This window comes from Cynoglossus semilaevis, chromosome 14 (genome assembly GCF_000523025.1).
Source record: "Cynoglossus semilaevis isolate Cse_v1.0 chromosome 14, Cse_v1.0, whole genome shotgun sequence".
NCBI lineage: Eukaryota > Metazoa > Chordata > Actinopteri > Pleuronectiformes > Cynoglossidae > Cynoglossus > Cynoglossus semilaevis.
The window spans coordinates 18,918,825-18,935,399 of NC_024320.1; the positions used below are offsets into that span (position 1 = coordinate 18,918,825).

Genomic DNA, 16,575 nt, shown 5'->3' on the forward strand with positions numbered 1-16,575 from the left:
AAGGCTGTCTGTCTTAGGCAGAAAGGCAGTACACTTTGGTTTTTAGTGAGCACAACCCAATAACATTAAATAATACCAATTGTAAAACAAGACTTTTTCCTAAAAATAGTTAAGTAGAAAAGGAAAATGTATTAAATTGTAATCACCTTTATTACTGTTATCTTCTCAATAAAAACAAAATATGATACTCATGGGTTCATATGAAGCCTTTCTTTCAACAAGTATACATTAAATGCTGATTTTATTGATTTGTAAAAAAAATTGCTAAGAAAATGTCACCTTTACACCTGTTTATGTCTGTTTTTTGAAACCTGACAAGGGTATGACATGGCAGATGAAACACCAGATGAGTTAGGGAGAGGTATGCAGTATAGATAAAAGGGTATTTTGAACACAGAGCATGTGTTCAGAATAGCATGTACCTATACTGGAAACCAGTGTGCAGACTTTAACACAACAGGCATTTACACAAATTAGATTTCAGTGGAATATCTGGCAAAACAGTGTGTGTTAGTATGTGAAAGCGATTTATTTGGCTTTATGCAAATGCAGACAACTAAATGTGACCTCTGCACTTAAACCATCACCATAGTGATCAGTGGACAGTTCAAGGCCCCAGGGAGCAGTGTGTGGGTAGGTGCCGTGCTCAGTGCGCCACTGTGGCACCTTGGCAACTGTTATTATTTTTAAAACCTGCAACCTATCAGGTACCTTTCTTCACCACCAGGACACCCCTGCTCTGAATTGAAGAACATTCATCCACTGGAACTCACTCACAGATGAGAGAGAATTGATTTTTGTGGATGTAGTGACACAATTCATTACCAACACAGATTGGAGAGTAAATCCACAACTTAATCTAGTGTTTGAAGTGCACACCAGACCATGTTGACCACAAACTTTTCATCAGCTCTAGTGTCATCTTCTACTGCTTCATATTATTTAGGATGACATTTTTAATTTTGATGAAGAATAAAAACAAAACACACACACACAGAGGAAAAATGTGGTCTCCAGAAGAGCCAACCACTGACCTTCTTGTTGGATTGATGCTATGATTCCAAACCTTCTGAGCAAAAAATAAATAAATAAATAAATAAACAGCAAGTGATTCTAAGGTAAACGTTCACTCCGATTTTTTCAGAATATGCTGCGGATTGTTAAAATTGGTGCAACGTCATTGTCAATTACGTCAAAATCTAAGTCACAACGTCATGACGTCGTAAGTGTACCAGCCCCTCGGATGAATGAGCTGAAGACTGACAGCAAGAAGACAGGCTGGGTCAGAAGAGAGGATGTGCCGACGGATGGAACATCTGCATTCGTCCCAGACTCTGGCCACCACCGAACAGAGGCGACGTTACAAGTGAAAATAATACGCGGACGATATTTCTGTGGATGGTGTGATGATTACGCCCGCAGGATGCACCGACTATTCTCTTTATCTTCTCCAGAAACAGGGGAGGTGAAGCCTTGTCAAGATGATGTCCGCTCTAAAGCACTTATTCTGCGGCTGTAAAACTCGCTAGTCCTGGACGTTCTTGGTTGGACTGGTTGACAGTATAAGGACAGAGAAAGAGAAGTCATTGGCAGATATTGGATTAAATGCCTAGTCGTTTTTGTACTGAATGTACATTTTTTCACGGTTCGGGATCATAGGGTTATTAACATCTGTTTCAGCTGGGGTTTTTTTATCGGTCAGATTCCACTACTCATCATCAGTAGCAGCGGGTTAGCCACGGTTGGATAACGCCAAAGCTGCCTTTTGACATTTTTTATTTTACTTTTTGTGCGTCAGCTTCATATTTTGAAGCATAGTTCCTCCATAAGCCTCCTCCGGTCGCCATGTCAGTCAATGTTTAGGTCGGTCATCTTCGCCTGGTTACCACTGGGTAGATTTATTTAGCTTAGCTAACGGTAGCCACGGAGCCGTGGTGCGTTTACGGTCAACATGTCCCCACGGTTGTGAAGCTAAAATACAGACACAATCCCAGCAAAAATGTGCGCAAAGGCATGAAGAACCAGAACTTCTCATGTCGGACTGAAAACCAGCACCGTGGCGCCACTGGCCGTAAGGTCACTAAACAAACGAGGAAGGCTTATGACTAGTGGTAGAGGAGAGTGGATCAGAAGCTGGAACTGTAGCCTTCTGCTTCCAGAGACCACCGACAGAAGCTGTTTCACCCACTTTTAAAGACCAGTACCAGCAAAATGGGGTACGTAAACTGCACTGCAGTGAAATGCGATTTTGTGTGTGTGTGTTTGTGTGTGTGTGTGTGTGTAACTCCCACGTCAAGGTGCCACTAAGCTTCCTTTGGATTTACCGTACGCAGAATTGAGCGTGGTTACCAAGAACTAGCCAATGCTACTGTCATCGCTTCTGTCAGGAATGTCAACCTGGCAGCATGTTAAAATCATTGTCCTCTTTAAACGAGCCACAGTACATTCTATAATCAGTGACAGCAGCAGAAGCAGCTGTCCATCACCGTGTCCACTTGGACTGACATTTCAGATCACAGTTTCAGAGTCCAAAGATTGTTCTGAAAATAAGTTGATGTCTGAGCTGTGTACATAACGTGGCTTGCTGAGAGTTTTTTTTAAATAACAGATAAAAGTACTACAACCTATAACAATTAGTAATCTGTTAGGAACAAACATCATAAAACTAGTAAAAAAGGTTTAGTGTTATTGCTGTATTTGTTGTTTTGCTGACAATTTCAGCCGTTCTCCTGACAGTTTTCAGCAGGGTCACACAATCCCTGCTGTCATAAATAATAACTTGGCAGAAGGTCGGAATAAAATGTCTGTGCCAATAAACTGCCCAGAGTACAGCATTGAACTCGTCCCAGCAGCAGCTTTCTATCATTATTGTGCCCACTCGCTCTCTCACACACATTCAAACCCACACTCTGAGATGACATTTTAGACGACACAAGTTACAGTTTGCTGAACTGCTGTCAGAGAAAACGTCTGAGCAGTGCATATACGTATTAAGGCCCAAGTTTCACTTGTTAGACTGTTTATAAAATGTGGACGTGACCCTAAGCTTTCAAAGTTGGCAGTAAACCAGAAGTCCTACCAGTAGAAAAAAAACACATATATACAGTAAAAGTACTGTATAAAAAAAAGTTAGTGTACAAATTATTACACATCTACTCACTTTCACCCGCAGCCTATTCCACCTAAAACCACCTAAATTCCTAAATTCCTAAAACCATCTTTCTTATCCACATACATGGTACTATAAAATAAGTAGTGAGGTAATTTACACCGCTGAGGTCACATTCTGAAAAATAAAACAAATGGTAGTAACCATAATTTGCAAGGAAAGTGAATATTGACCTGAAAAAATAGTAACAAAAAGCAGATTATTTTCTATAGCTCCCCATTCTTTTCACGATACAGGGGCATTGATACGATATACTGCGATACTATAGGCATGGTGATATATTCAGTTTTGTAGGGAAACTATCAGCACAATAAACACGCAATTCTGTTACATGCTTAACATCAGGTCACTAACAGAGTTCTACATTTGTATTGCTAGAGAAGAAATAAAAGCAAAATTAAATTAACCAACACCATGAATATTTGCATGTTAATTATTCATGAAAAAAATTTGATACAGTGCTCTAGAATATCAATACAATATTGTGAAATGTAATATTGCGATATATCGTTGTGTATCAGTGTTTTCTTTCCCCCCATTTTGGACATGGGTATACAAAAAGTTTCTTCAAGTCTTGGTAGAGATGGATGCTCTGTTTTGGTGCATTTAATGTCAGGTTTTGAGCCTTTGCACGTCAAGTGTCAATTCCATGTTCCTCTAATATCCCAACATATGTCTGAAGCATTTGCTTTTAGTTGTTTTGATGTTTCATTACAGAATGGTTGTTCACAGAAGCTGAAGTTAATGAGCGTTGCTTTTTTAGGTTTCACTTCTTCAACAAGGTGTTAAAAAATAAAACCCTTTAGAAATGAACCCATCGACCTAGTCAAACATCACGTGTTTTTGTTGATCAGTTTCCTTATTTTTGTTGCAGCTGTAGTTATATGTATCTTTAGTTTGCAAGATCCTACAAAATAAATGTAGTCATTATTTTAAAACACCTATATTGCGTGCATTATAGGTACACTATACTTTTTAATTGTAAAGCCCAAATCCCTGCTCTGTGTACGTTTGTACGACCATGGAATCAGGACCATAGTGATCGCCCCATGCCTTTTGATTCATGTAATGCATGTGGCTGAACCTGCAGTTGTATAGTGATCCTCCTGATCAAGAGCGACCTAGTTCTTACTCTAGATGAAAGCAGATGATGAAGCATGTGATTGGTTTGTTGTCATATTGTGGTTGGGGGATGGGGTGGGGTGAACTGCTTACATCCACATGCAAAGCACATCCTCTCTAAAGCTCAAGGCCAATGGTTATAATCCAGTCTTCAATCAATTCCTCAGAGACAGGACAGGGAGCATGTCCTCTACTGTGTACTGTTACCTCCTAATTAGCCTAGTTTATTCTGACACTCACTGGCGGTTCTGTTCTGGTACCATATATTATTGTTAATTACTGCTGTCTTACAACATGGCCGACATGGCGTTTAATCCAGATGTGCCAACCTTCTCTGTGGGGTGGGGGGGTGGAGGGAGGGGGATCCATGTGATCCAGAAATTCCTGTTTCCTATTCCTATTTTTCAACATAATACACCTTTAATTTAATACATTTTTTCCATGTAGTACCAGTGGCCTTGCTCCTGTCAGCGAACCAGCGGTTGGAGAACTCTGATGCACGGTCTTCAGTTATCTGCTGTGAAATTGAAACAGTGGAGGCTGATCTTTAATGACAATGCAGTAAAGATGATGATGTGGTTAGATGTCAGGAGTGACACAGGAGTGATTAGTGAGCATATCACAGAAACAGCTCTGTCTGATAAACAACAGCTGTGATAACAAGTGTAAAAGAGGAAACACTTGTCTTCCTCTTTTACACTTATCTTAATTTAGATCTTAATTACATTGTTTTTGGCTTAATGAACAAGATGTTGGACGAGGCCACATTTAGCTTGCAAGGAAGTGAATAATTAAGCTTACACATAATTTTGTTACAGTCTAAAAGAGGGTATTCATACATATGTATGTATGAGAAAATTTCAATTTGTAGCAAATTTCTTACTGGTCAATATTTTTTAACAGTTGTTAACATGACACAGTGCGGTAGGTTTTTTAATGTGTGCAGCAGCAAATGTGTGTTCATATGAGTGTGTGTGTGTGTATGCGTGCACAAGCATTTGTGTAAATTATTATGTTTATACAGTATGTTAGCACTATAAAAATGAATGCATTAACACACTCTGTATCCAATCATACCATTGCTGATCCACTTATCCACTTCTCATCACCCAGCATGTGTCGGTGGAGACTTCAACTTTTAGTCAGATGCCCGACTTGCATCAGTCCAGTCTGACAACTGCTCATCACCCAGCATGTGTTGGTGGAGACTTCAACTTTTAGTCAGACTTGCATCAGTCCAGTCTGACAACTGACAAGATGGCTGACACAATTGTTGATGCGTTCCCTGAGACTGTAGACTGAATAATATTGTTGAGGACAACGGTTTTCACCAAAGTTTTAGGCCAACGACAATACGCACAGTAATGACCACAACCCACCGACTCTATGAAGCTAATTTTTAAATTGTACTTTTGCATCGTTTTTGTGACATTGGTGCCCATTTTTAATTCCATCATTTGGATTATTGTGATTATAACTGGTGTGAAAACACATACGTCATACACATACTGACTGCCGTTGTTTTTTGGTCACATTTAGAATCAGATTTAGTTAATGTTGCTGTCCAGCCGGGTAGGACGATGCCTGAGTTATAGTGTGGGTAATGGTCTGAGCTAAATCAATATTTGGTAAATATTTAGCAACTCCTGTGTGTTTGCTGTTTGCATACACTCACTATGTACATATGGTGATCCTGACACCCTGAATATTTATTCAACTTTATATTTATGTTGTGTCCACATTTATGGCCAATCATCAGTTTGTGTTATGTTTACCGTTATCGAGGTATAAAAGAAATAACATGATTAAGGACGTTGTTTGTAACACATTTTCTATGAACTACTACTTTCATTTACAAACTGTGCTGGCAGACATGCTCCGTTCATGTAATCATTTCAGCTTGTTTAATCTGTCTGTCAGAAAGCTCTGAGTTCTCAGTGTGGCATATGGGTTTTTCAGTTTGGAGGATTTTTGCCCTGCCAAGCTTCTCCACTTGCCAGTGGGTAAACTGACAGTGACACCAGAACTGGATTGGTGGAAACCCCGTGTGGGAAGGACAGAAATACTGAGTTAGGGGTTGTTCACAGCTCATAACCAGTTCTGAGTCATGTCGGCTGTTTTCATAACAACGCAGCAGCTGTTGTAGTGATGTGGGTATATTTTTCCTGTAATTGTTACAGGATGTTTCCTCATGTTTGGACACATTTAAGTATTTGTCCTCTACTTCAGAGTGTCTATAAACAGTACTCTTGTGCATCCTGGAAACCCTGGAATAAAAATGTTTCAGTCATGGTTGAACATGGAAAATTTGTCGTGGTTTTCGTTTAACCTTGTTGCTGGATTTGAAGATTTTTAAGAACCTGTTCAGGACTTAGCAAAGAGGCAAATCTAGTGACATTGCAGTTAAAGATAGTATATAGTATCGGTCTTAGACCTACCGTATTTTTCAGACTATAAGTCGCTCTTTCATCCTTTGGCTGGGTTTGTGACTTGTACTCAGGTGCAACTTATGAATTAAAATATATAATTTCACATGTCATGTTCACACTGACAGCCGCTAGAGGGCACTGGTGCGACTTATACTTGGCGCAACTTATATACGTTTTTTTTTTTCTTCTACATTATGCATTTTTCTGCTGGTTCGATCTATACTCCGGAGCGACTTATAGTCCGGAAAATACAGTATGTAGACTGTGTGGTCGAGGAGTGTTTGGTGTGGTCACAGTCTCCTTTGTCTGTCCTCTGTTGAAAATGTAAAATGTAATCAGGGTAAATGAATGTATAAAAAGAAAGGTGCAAATGTAGAAAAGAACAGAATTTGAATGTATTAGGTGAACAGGGATGAAACATTGTCATGCTGAAAATGTTCTAGAAAATATACTTTTAAGGAAAATAGGAACCTGGTATCAACCCGGTACAACATCCTGTTTTGGCTGAGTTGTTTCGGTGATAAAAGTATGTTGGCCAATGATTTTGGGTGGCCGAATAGTCGGTGCATCCCCAATAATAATGTTAAATGTCAACCAACAACAGATAGAGAAAACTGTGGCTGTGTGTTGTTTCTACTGTAGTTAAAGGCTAATCCCGCCACATTAATTTCTCACAGACATCTGATCTGAGAGCTGCTGGTGTAAACACTAGTGGCTGTGTTTGCCTTTATCACAACTGCTGATCTGATAGCATCTGTGGTTGGATTCCTCTGTCCAAGGACACGCAGATTGAGCCTTAGCTGCTGACGACCTGGCCTGCGAGACAAAAGTAAATAAGTAAATATTTACACAAGCTTGTAGTGATTATATATTAATCAAAATATTTACACAAGCTTGTAGTGATTACAAGCACTTTAAGTAGTAGATTATATGGGGATAAATCTTTTTGTGAAAGTTGAAATACGATTAAGAATCCGTGGTTTAAACTTAAAAAAAAAACAACATAATTTTATTAATTCTGAAATTGTAAATGTTTCTTTTACTCATTTATACACATGTAACTACAGTGAAAATGTAAACCTAAGACTTTACAAATGTATCGTCTTCAATTAAGATCACGATTAATCATGACAAATCATGATTAATTATTAATGATACATTTGAATTGTCCATTGAAGTTAAACGATAGCGTGGGGCTTCTACACGGTGCAGCTTTGTTTCCATGATTGAAGAATACACGCAACATTGTGTATCACATATTCAGTATATATTCAGTTAAAGGCCAGTGCGGTAACAAAATTCTGAAGCACTCTCAAACCAGAGCACCTTGAACAGAGGCAGATGGTCACGTGTCTGTGTCTCTTGGACTCATGTGGAGATCAGCATGCAGTTTAAAATCTAAATTGCTTCAATTCTTGTCAGCAAAAATTGCCAAATTCTATGTTTGAGTGGCAAATCCCCCACCTCTTCAGAATATGTATTTCTGTGTGTGCCTCAGAGCAGAGGTCTCTCGTATTTCTGTCACTGTGTGTGCCTCAGAGCAGAGGTCTCTCCATCACTTCATTTCTATTAATGTTCTGTGTACTGTCATTAACATGAATTACTGTCAGGTTATTCTTACCTCCTACTGCTGAGGTAACAACATGTGTGAACTGGAGTTACTGTCACAGTCAGGTTCCTGATTAACTGTCTCTCTTTAAATAACATCCGCAGAGTCTTAGCTGTGCATATTTAATTAACACAACTGAGCCACAGAGAGAGGTTCCCACAGAGGAGTGCAATCAGTGTGTCCCACATTGGACACATGGTGACAAATTTATTAGGAGACACATTTACTCTACACCAGTCTAATGTCTCTGACTGTTACTGATTGACTGACTTATTGACTGGATGGGATGTAAAAGGTACTTCTCTGTGGTCGGTGAACATTTTTCTCTCTTCTCCATTGTTGAAAACACAACAACATAGAAGTAATATCACTAAATATACAAAGATGAAAGGTACAACTTTCAGTGCATTAGAAGAACAGGGAATAATTATTGGTGAATGACAGGATAACGTGTCCGTCAGGATGTAACAGCAGAGTTAAAAGTCCCGGAAAATAATTTTAAGAAAAATTACATTTACAGACAATATTGAAATAAGCTAATGTTTTTTTTTTTCAATTGGTGCTGCATCAACCTGGGTTGGGATACAGAAGGGAATATACAGCCAAAAAACCTTGGGAACCACTAGAGCAGGGGTGTCCACACTGTTTTGTCTTGTGATCTACTTACCAGGTTAATGTGATCTACCTATATTGAAAACTGTAAATATATATTTACTCATATAAACTGAATATCTTATTATATACATTTTATTTTATATACATTATACTGTCTGACTCAATACTTTTAGATCCTCACCTTAGCTGTAGGGATTAGCATCTTAAAATAGAATTACATGTATATCATTTTTATTATTATTATTTTAAATGTAATTGCTCAGGATCTACCAGCACTCCCTTCGAGATCTACTGTCAGATCTCGATCTACTTATTGGACACTCCTGCACTAGAGTATCTGTAAGAAAAACCTTGTTCTGGACATAGGTGGACTACACACGTTTACAAAGCTGCCAGTGTAGACACTGAGGTGATGTGCTCTGATCTGGCTCAATCTAAGACCCTGGTAACATTTTCCCCTCGACATGTTGAAGAGTTTTTTTTTTTCTCTGTGGTAGCACAGGGGTTTCCAGGTCACCTTCACCGTCACTGTCTCTCTCTGCAGCAGAGATGAGGTCTGTGGTCACATCTCTACATACTCAGAAACACCACCTAGGCTCCACGATGACTTTTAGGGCAGAATCAGGCCACGGATCAACACTGCAGTATATAGAGCTGGTGTTTACTCTCGGTTATTCACATTATTGATTGATCTTTGCCCATGTGATCATTCCCAATCCATCGGCCCATCATCGGTTGATTGGTGTAATCCTTACTTTCTCACGTGTGTCGCTTAGAAAAGCTGCACCAGATTGAGAACAGTCTCCGAGAGTCTGTGGGAGTGGTGATGATCTCAGAGCTGATGGGGGGGGGTGGGGGGGGTGTACACTGGGAGTCCGTCCATGAGGGCTCAGTATTTCTTGTTTTAAAACAGAGACTCATTAACGTAAAAAAAGTCCTCTAGGTTTACCTCTTAAATGGTTTTATCATCATATCCATTGTCAGAACAGTTGGGAAGTGAATACTACAGAGAAGTGTTTTTTTTCTTCCAAAAATAGCACAGACCAGTAGAACTAATGTTATCGGTTTATCAGTAACTTTATTGTCATGTTGTGAAGCTCCATTGATGACAATACATTATTTGAAAAGATCGTTGTGTTAAACATCAACTGATGCAACAGTGTTCACAGATTTCTTAACTTTTGTTCTCTCCATTCCTCTCCTCGCCCATAGAGAACAGCCCATCTTCAGCACACGGGCCCACGTCTTCCAGATCGACCCGACCACCAAGAAGAACTGGGTTCCGACAAGTAAACATGCAGTAACGGTGTCGTACTTCTTCGACAGTACCAGGAATGTGTATCGCATCATTAGCCTGGATGGATCTAAGGTGTGGAAACGTCTCACACACACTCCTAAATAATCTGGAAACTGGTTTCCTGTTGTTTTGACCGTCATTATTGACAGAGGAGCAAATCTTCAGATAGAAAGTTCGTCCCCTCAGCTGAGTTGTCCAGAATCACCGACATCAGTTATGGACAGTATATTCTACTTCTTCACTCACTTTCTGACTTGTTTTGGCCTCTGTGCTGAGGCAGTGAGGAGGCGGCCACGGCTGACATGTCTGTGTGGCAGTGATTATTTTGGTCTTGAGCGAGGTGCAGGAGTGGCGTTAGCATGGTTATGTAAGACCGAGCCTCTCCGGGCGACTGTGTCTGTTGTTGAAGAACCAAGTTAGTGGTGCAGCGTTCAGCTGGAAATAGCAGTGATTGTGAGTGCCTGAGCTGGAGGACATAATCATCCAGTATAAACGACAACAGTAGGTTTCAGCCAGACAGAGACACCATACGGAGGCAAAACATTTTCGACTCATGAGTTTTTGATAAGTGAGGTGAAAGTGTGGTGCGTATGTACTGCAAATGTTCCCTGACGGATGAGGAGAGAACATTTACAGCAGATAACAATGAACACATCCAACCAAGCCACAGGTCTACATAGTAGTGCCATGTGATTTTTGTGATTTTTTTTTTCCCCAACATTAAAATAACGTGATAACATTTCCTAAACAAGGCAAAGAAAGACATTATCTAAAAAGAAAAGAAGGAATTCTCAGTAACAAATTACACTTTCAGAGTAGTTTTGACCTAAGAGAATATTCTTATCCATCAGCCATCTTGTTTTGGTTGCAGTGCAGTTTTTTTCAGGCATAACAAGTCTTTAAAAACCTTTACAGCAACCGATTAAAGCAACGTCTAATTTTGTCTTTGAATTTCCATCCTTCCTTCTTACGATTTGGGCCAAAGTCATGTTGCATTTGATTTTTTCCCCCCAGGCCATCATCAACAGCACCATCACTCCCAACATGACTTTCACCAAGACGTCACAGAAGTTTGGTCAGTGGGCTGACAGCCGGGCAAACACTGTCTACGGCCTGGGCTTCTCATCTGAGAGTAACCTGGTCAAGGTATGGACACTGGCTGGTGTTATAACGGTTAATCTGTTTAGCATTTAAATGTACATAGTGTTTAAATGTCTTGATGGTTTTATGATATTTATTCAAGTTATGTAACATAAATCCATTTGTGTTAATTGATAATTATTGTTCTCGCACCTTCAGTTTGCAGATAAGTTTGCCGAGTTCAAAGAGGCAGCACGGTTAGCAAAAGAGAAGTCTCAGGAGAAGATGGAGCTCAGCAGCACTCCCTCTCAGGTAACACTAAACTAAAACGAAAAACGAAAACATGTTTGGATAGAATTCTGAGTCTTCTGCTACTAAAAAGTAAAACAGAAAAATGGCACCGTTGATAACACAGTCACATCAATGTCATTAGAATCCTGTGCTGAGAAACAAAATCATCAGTAACTGGTCTCAGACAAGACAAACTCAAACTTTCATCACATGGTTTGTCTCAGCTTCAGGTACAAGGAGTTTGACATACTGATGTCAGAGATATGGCACCTGAGATGATCACTCGTTAGATTAGATCAGATTGACAGGATGATTGTGTAGAAGTTTACAAGCAGAGGAAGAGAAGATGTGGGGGATGTTTCTGGAATTGGTTTCACGAAGTCTGTTTCCATGGTAGTTCATTTGAAAAAACATTCAAGTTCTCTTATCGTCCCACATGAGCAGCCTTTGTAGCCTTTGCTTCAACAATACTCACAATAGTCAACCCATTAAATGTGTTGTCTCTCTGTGTGGGTCTGATCAAATTCATGATTTGGTATGAATGTTTTTTTTGTTCTTGTTGATTGTTTTTTTTTTTTTTTCATTTATTGTCCTGTTTGGCTTCTGCTCAGACTGGCGCTGCCCAAACCAACATGTTATCAGTCAACAAACCTGGTAAAAATAAGGTAAAAATGAAACGAACAGATTTATTATCGTAACCCAGCCCTGATGACTCCTCCATCTCAGTCCTGCCCACAGTTTATGATTCACTCGTCTCTTCCCTGCTGTGTCTACCCCGCAGAATTCTGCTTTGAAATAGTAAAAAAATTCTGAGACATTTCTCAGAACTATGAACACTATGGTGTGTTAACTGCTAGTTATGTATCGGTGTATAGTACTCCTAAGCTTCAAATCACTGTCTGTAATACTACAGTGGTCTTGGATCAGGTCGATGTTATTGCTCGTTCAAGACCCCACGTTTAATCTCCCAGAATCCCCTGCTGTGATCTCAGCATTTCTTGTCATATGTTCTTATACTTGACTGTCATCTACACTAATATATGTGTATATATGTATGTATGTATATATTTATATGTAGTACATATATACATACATACATATGTATATATATGTGTATACATACATATATACACATATATACATATATACATACATACATATATACACATATACATACATATTATGTATGTATATGTGTATATATGTACTCATTTATTTATATATATAAATAAATGAGTTAATGAGTTATGTTTAAACAAAGTAATTAAGTTTGTTTCACTCGATACATTAAAAAAATTATGGTTAAACAAAGTAATTAAGTTTGTTTCACTATGTATGTATATGTGTATATATGTACTCATTTATTTATATATAAATAAATGAGTTATGTTTAAACAAAGTAATTAAGTTTGTTTCACTCGATACATTAAAAAAATCAAATTACCGTCACAATTTTAATGATACATTTAAATAGTTTGACAACTACTGAGGATTTTGATTTTGTATGTGTTTTTCTATTTTGTCTTGATCACAGCATAGCACTGTTGCTAAGGTTTTCATGGTGGAGCAGGTTCCAGCTCAGTCAGTACTTGAGTACGGTTTATTAATATCCATGTGCAGCACAGAGCAGGAAGTGAAGGAACTTTCTGCTGCTGTCTGTCAAAGAAATGCAAACCATCAGTAGCCGTCATTTATTTACCTTTAAGACTCCAACAAAGCCAAAGTAGTCGGTCTCCTTTTCCCCCTCTCCTGTGTTTGTGATAAAAGATCCATCAGAGACATGAAAGAGTGGCAGTGATTTTCCCGTCCACTCTGAGTAAGTTGATTTTGATGATAATGATAATAATGTTTTTTCCCCATGAATGTGTGAAACCAGGAGTCAGCGCCCGGGGATCTGCTGTCGCCTGTAACCCCTGAGAGCATCAATGGAACCAGTGAGGAGAAAGTTACACCAGACACACCACAGCACTCTGAAGCCAGAGCAGAACCTTCCCAGAATGCACTGCCCTATTCACACAGGTAATCCACAGTCTGCTACAACATGTGGTCAGTGCATCTAAAAGGGAAGCAGAATGTCTGTTTGTAGAGCTGTGGTTTCTGAAGCCGAGCTCACGCGTGAAAGACTTTGATCTTCATGGATGACGGCATTTCATTAATGACACGACAGTGAGATGAAATACAGAATGTGAGGTCTTTCCCATAGCAGTGGTTCTTCAAGTCCTTATTTCCGTATGTATGTATGGAAACTTAAATGGTGATGTCAGAAATGGTTGGTGTTTTTTTCTTGAAAAATGAAAGAAAATTTAAAAAGTTGAACTTGATTTCAGTCTTTCAATGAAGCAAAGAAACCAGTTGTGACATCAGCTGGTTGAAAACACCACTCGTTGTATTTACATTTAACAGTAAATACTTTGTTGTGAAATAAAATGTTGACAGCTGAACTTGTCTTCTCCTCACATGGTCCAATTCATCCAGCATAAACAAACACTGGGAGGCGGAGCTTGCGGCGCTGAAAGGAAACAACGCCAAATTGACGGCAGCTCTGCTGGAGTCCACAGCCAACGTCAAGCAGTGGAAGCAGCAGCTGGCTGCCTACCAGGAGGAGGCGGAGCGGCTACACAAACGGGTGATGACCGACTGGAGACCTGATCAAACTGTAAATTAAAAAAAAAAAAGGATCTGAAGTTTGTTTTTGAAAATCCACTCCTGCTCTTCAGGTGACTGAGTTGGAGTGTGTGAGCGGTCAGACCACAGTCATCAAATCTCAAAAGACAGAACTGAACCAAACCATAGAGGAGCTGAAGTTTGCTCTGAGGTCCAAAGAGGAGGTGGGTTGTGTGGATCTGGGGTGTGACTAGTGTGTTAAACATGAACATCTGAACGTTTCTGCTTTTTTTTTTTTTTCAGGAGCTGGAGAAGCTTAAAGCAGAGGTGGAGAGTGCCCATGAGTTTGAGTCCCAGAAAAACACTCTCACACACAAACTGCAGGTCAGTTAAATACTGCACTAGTACACAGATATACAGTACTACGGTCTGCAGTTTGGTTATTCATTTGTTGTAGTGCAGCCATCATCAAGTGGTGGCCCGTGGGCTGAATTTGGCCCACCAAACTGCCCAATCTGGCCCATGACTAGATTCCAAAACATGCCTCAAATAATAATGTTAGACAAAAATGTGATTTTTAGTATCTAACCCCTATGTGTCGATCTGGCTCTCCAGCTTATGTAGTTGCTGACCCCTGTTTTAGAGTCAATGACAAATGCTTTTTATAATGACACAATGTGTCTAAGACTCTGTCTCATGTCAAATTCAAAGACATTTCTTTTCTCTGCGTACATTAATGTGAACTTCGATATGTTCTTCAGGGAGCAATTTTTGCCTTTTTACACAAATAAAGGGGATTTAAAGGAGGATTTATGGAAATAAGACTTTAAATAGTAAATTCTATTTACTGTATTTACTATCCTTTAGGTTAAACAAGGCAAATTTTGAACCTCAAGGGCCAAAATCTGAAAAACACCATCTTCAATCTTTGTAGCTCTTTTATTTTTATTTTTAAAAATCCATTTGCCTTAGAACTTTTTAATTGATCCTCAAACATTCCCTTCATAAAATGTGTTTTTTTTTTAATTTTTTAATTAATTCAACAGTTTTTTCCTCACACACACCTGGTGTGGCAGACTGAAATTGTCTTTTTTTTTTTAAACAAAGGAGGGAAGATCATTATTTCAGTTTCCTTCTCTTTCTTGCTCATCGATGTTTACCTGCAAAGTATTAAATAATTAATGTCGCCTATTTTCAGGAGGCTGAGACAAAAAGCCAGACGCTGGAGGCCCAGCTGGGCGACCTGGAGCAGCATCTGGAGAGCAGCCAGCAGGAGAGCGAAGCCTTTCGGAAAAGCCTGCGCTCCCTGCTGGAGCTGCTGGACACGAAGATCTTCGAACTGACCGAGCTGCGGGACACACTCGCCAAGCTCATCGAGGGTAGTAGCTAGAGAGAGACGCGCACACACACACATTCATAGTGAACACTCGCCAAACACATGGCTGAAAGAGAGCCGCCAGAGGAGAAACACAGCTGCATGTTGTCACTCACTTCTGTCATGACCAGAATTTGTTTTTCTGAGTGTATGTTTACACACTTACTACATGCATTAAAGGTACACACACTTTACTACGTCCACATCGTTTACATACTCAGTGAAGAGGGCTTCGTCTGTGACCTGCCTCCTCCTCCTTCTTCCCTCCACTCTGGAATATTCATTGCTCTGCAGCACAGATGCTGTTGATCAATCTATTTTTATCCTTTCTTTGCCCTCTGCTTCTTCTTTGATGAGTTTTTCTACATCTTCACTTTGGTAGAGTTTTGTATACACCTGGAGTTGACATTTTTATCCTTTTTTTCCCCACTTTTGACGTCACTCAGAACACTTGAGCATCCAAGAAAGAAGTAGAAAAAAAAAATATTTTTTTTACTCCACTAATTTAATTAATTGAACTCTGGAGGGTGAAACATGATATGGAGAAATCAGATGCTTCACCCTGTGGGAAAAAAGAGACAACATTATGTCTTATATTCTTCAACAACATAAGAGCAATACAAAATGGAAGCGTCAACGACTAAGCAAACACTAAACAACACTTTCAGGTAACTTTACTCCAGTCAAGGTGGGATTTTATTCTAAAGTATTTCTTTGTATATATATTTTTTAAAGAATAATACTATAAGAAATTCATAGTGCACTTGTGAAAGGGGGAGTTTGTGTGTGGTTGATTCTGTTGATTCTGTTTATTTTTCCCTTATTTCTGTTGCTTGAAGTGCAATGATTTGAATTTGTTTTTTTCTTTTTTTTTGTTAATTTATGATTTGAACTGATATAAGCTGTAAAAATCTGCAAAAAATCTTTATTTTACATCTTGTTGTCACTTAATCCTTTATACTGTTTGGTACGCTGGTGTTGAGG

General features: G+C 39.2%; 1 protein-coding gene across 1 annotated transcript; it reads left to right on the forward strand.

The window, feature by feature from the left end:
• Nucleotides 1–1,105: 1,105 nt before the first annotated feature.
• Nucleotides 1,106–15,780, forward strand: homer1 (homer scaffold protein 1). Its single transcript, XM_008325683.3, has 9 exons — nt 1,106–2,216; nt 10,157–10,313; nt 11,256–11,387; nt 11,541–11,633; nt 13,489–13,631; nt 14,088–14,238; nt 14,330–14,440; nt 14,520–14,600; nt 15,415–15,780. The coding sequence occupies exons 1-9, from the start codon at nt 2,212–2,214 to the stop codon at nt 15,604–15,606; spliced, it is 1,065 nt and encodes a 354-aa protein (XP_008323905.1). The 5' UTR covers nt 1,106–2,211; the 3' UTR covers nt 15,607–15,780.
• Nucleotides 15,781–16,575: the final 795 nt, after the last annotated feature.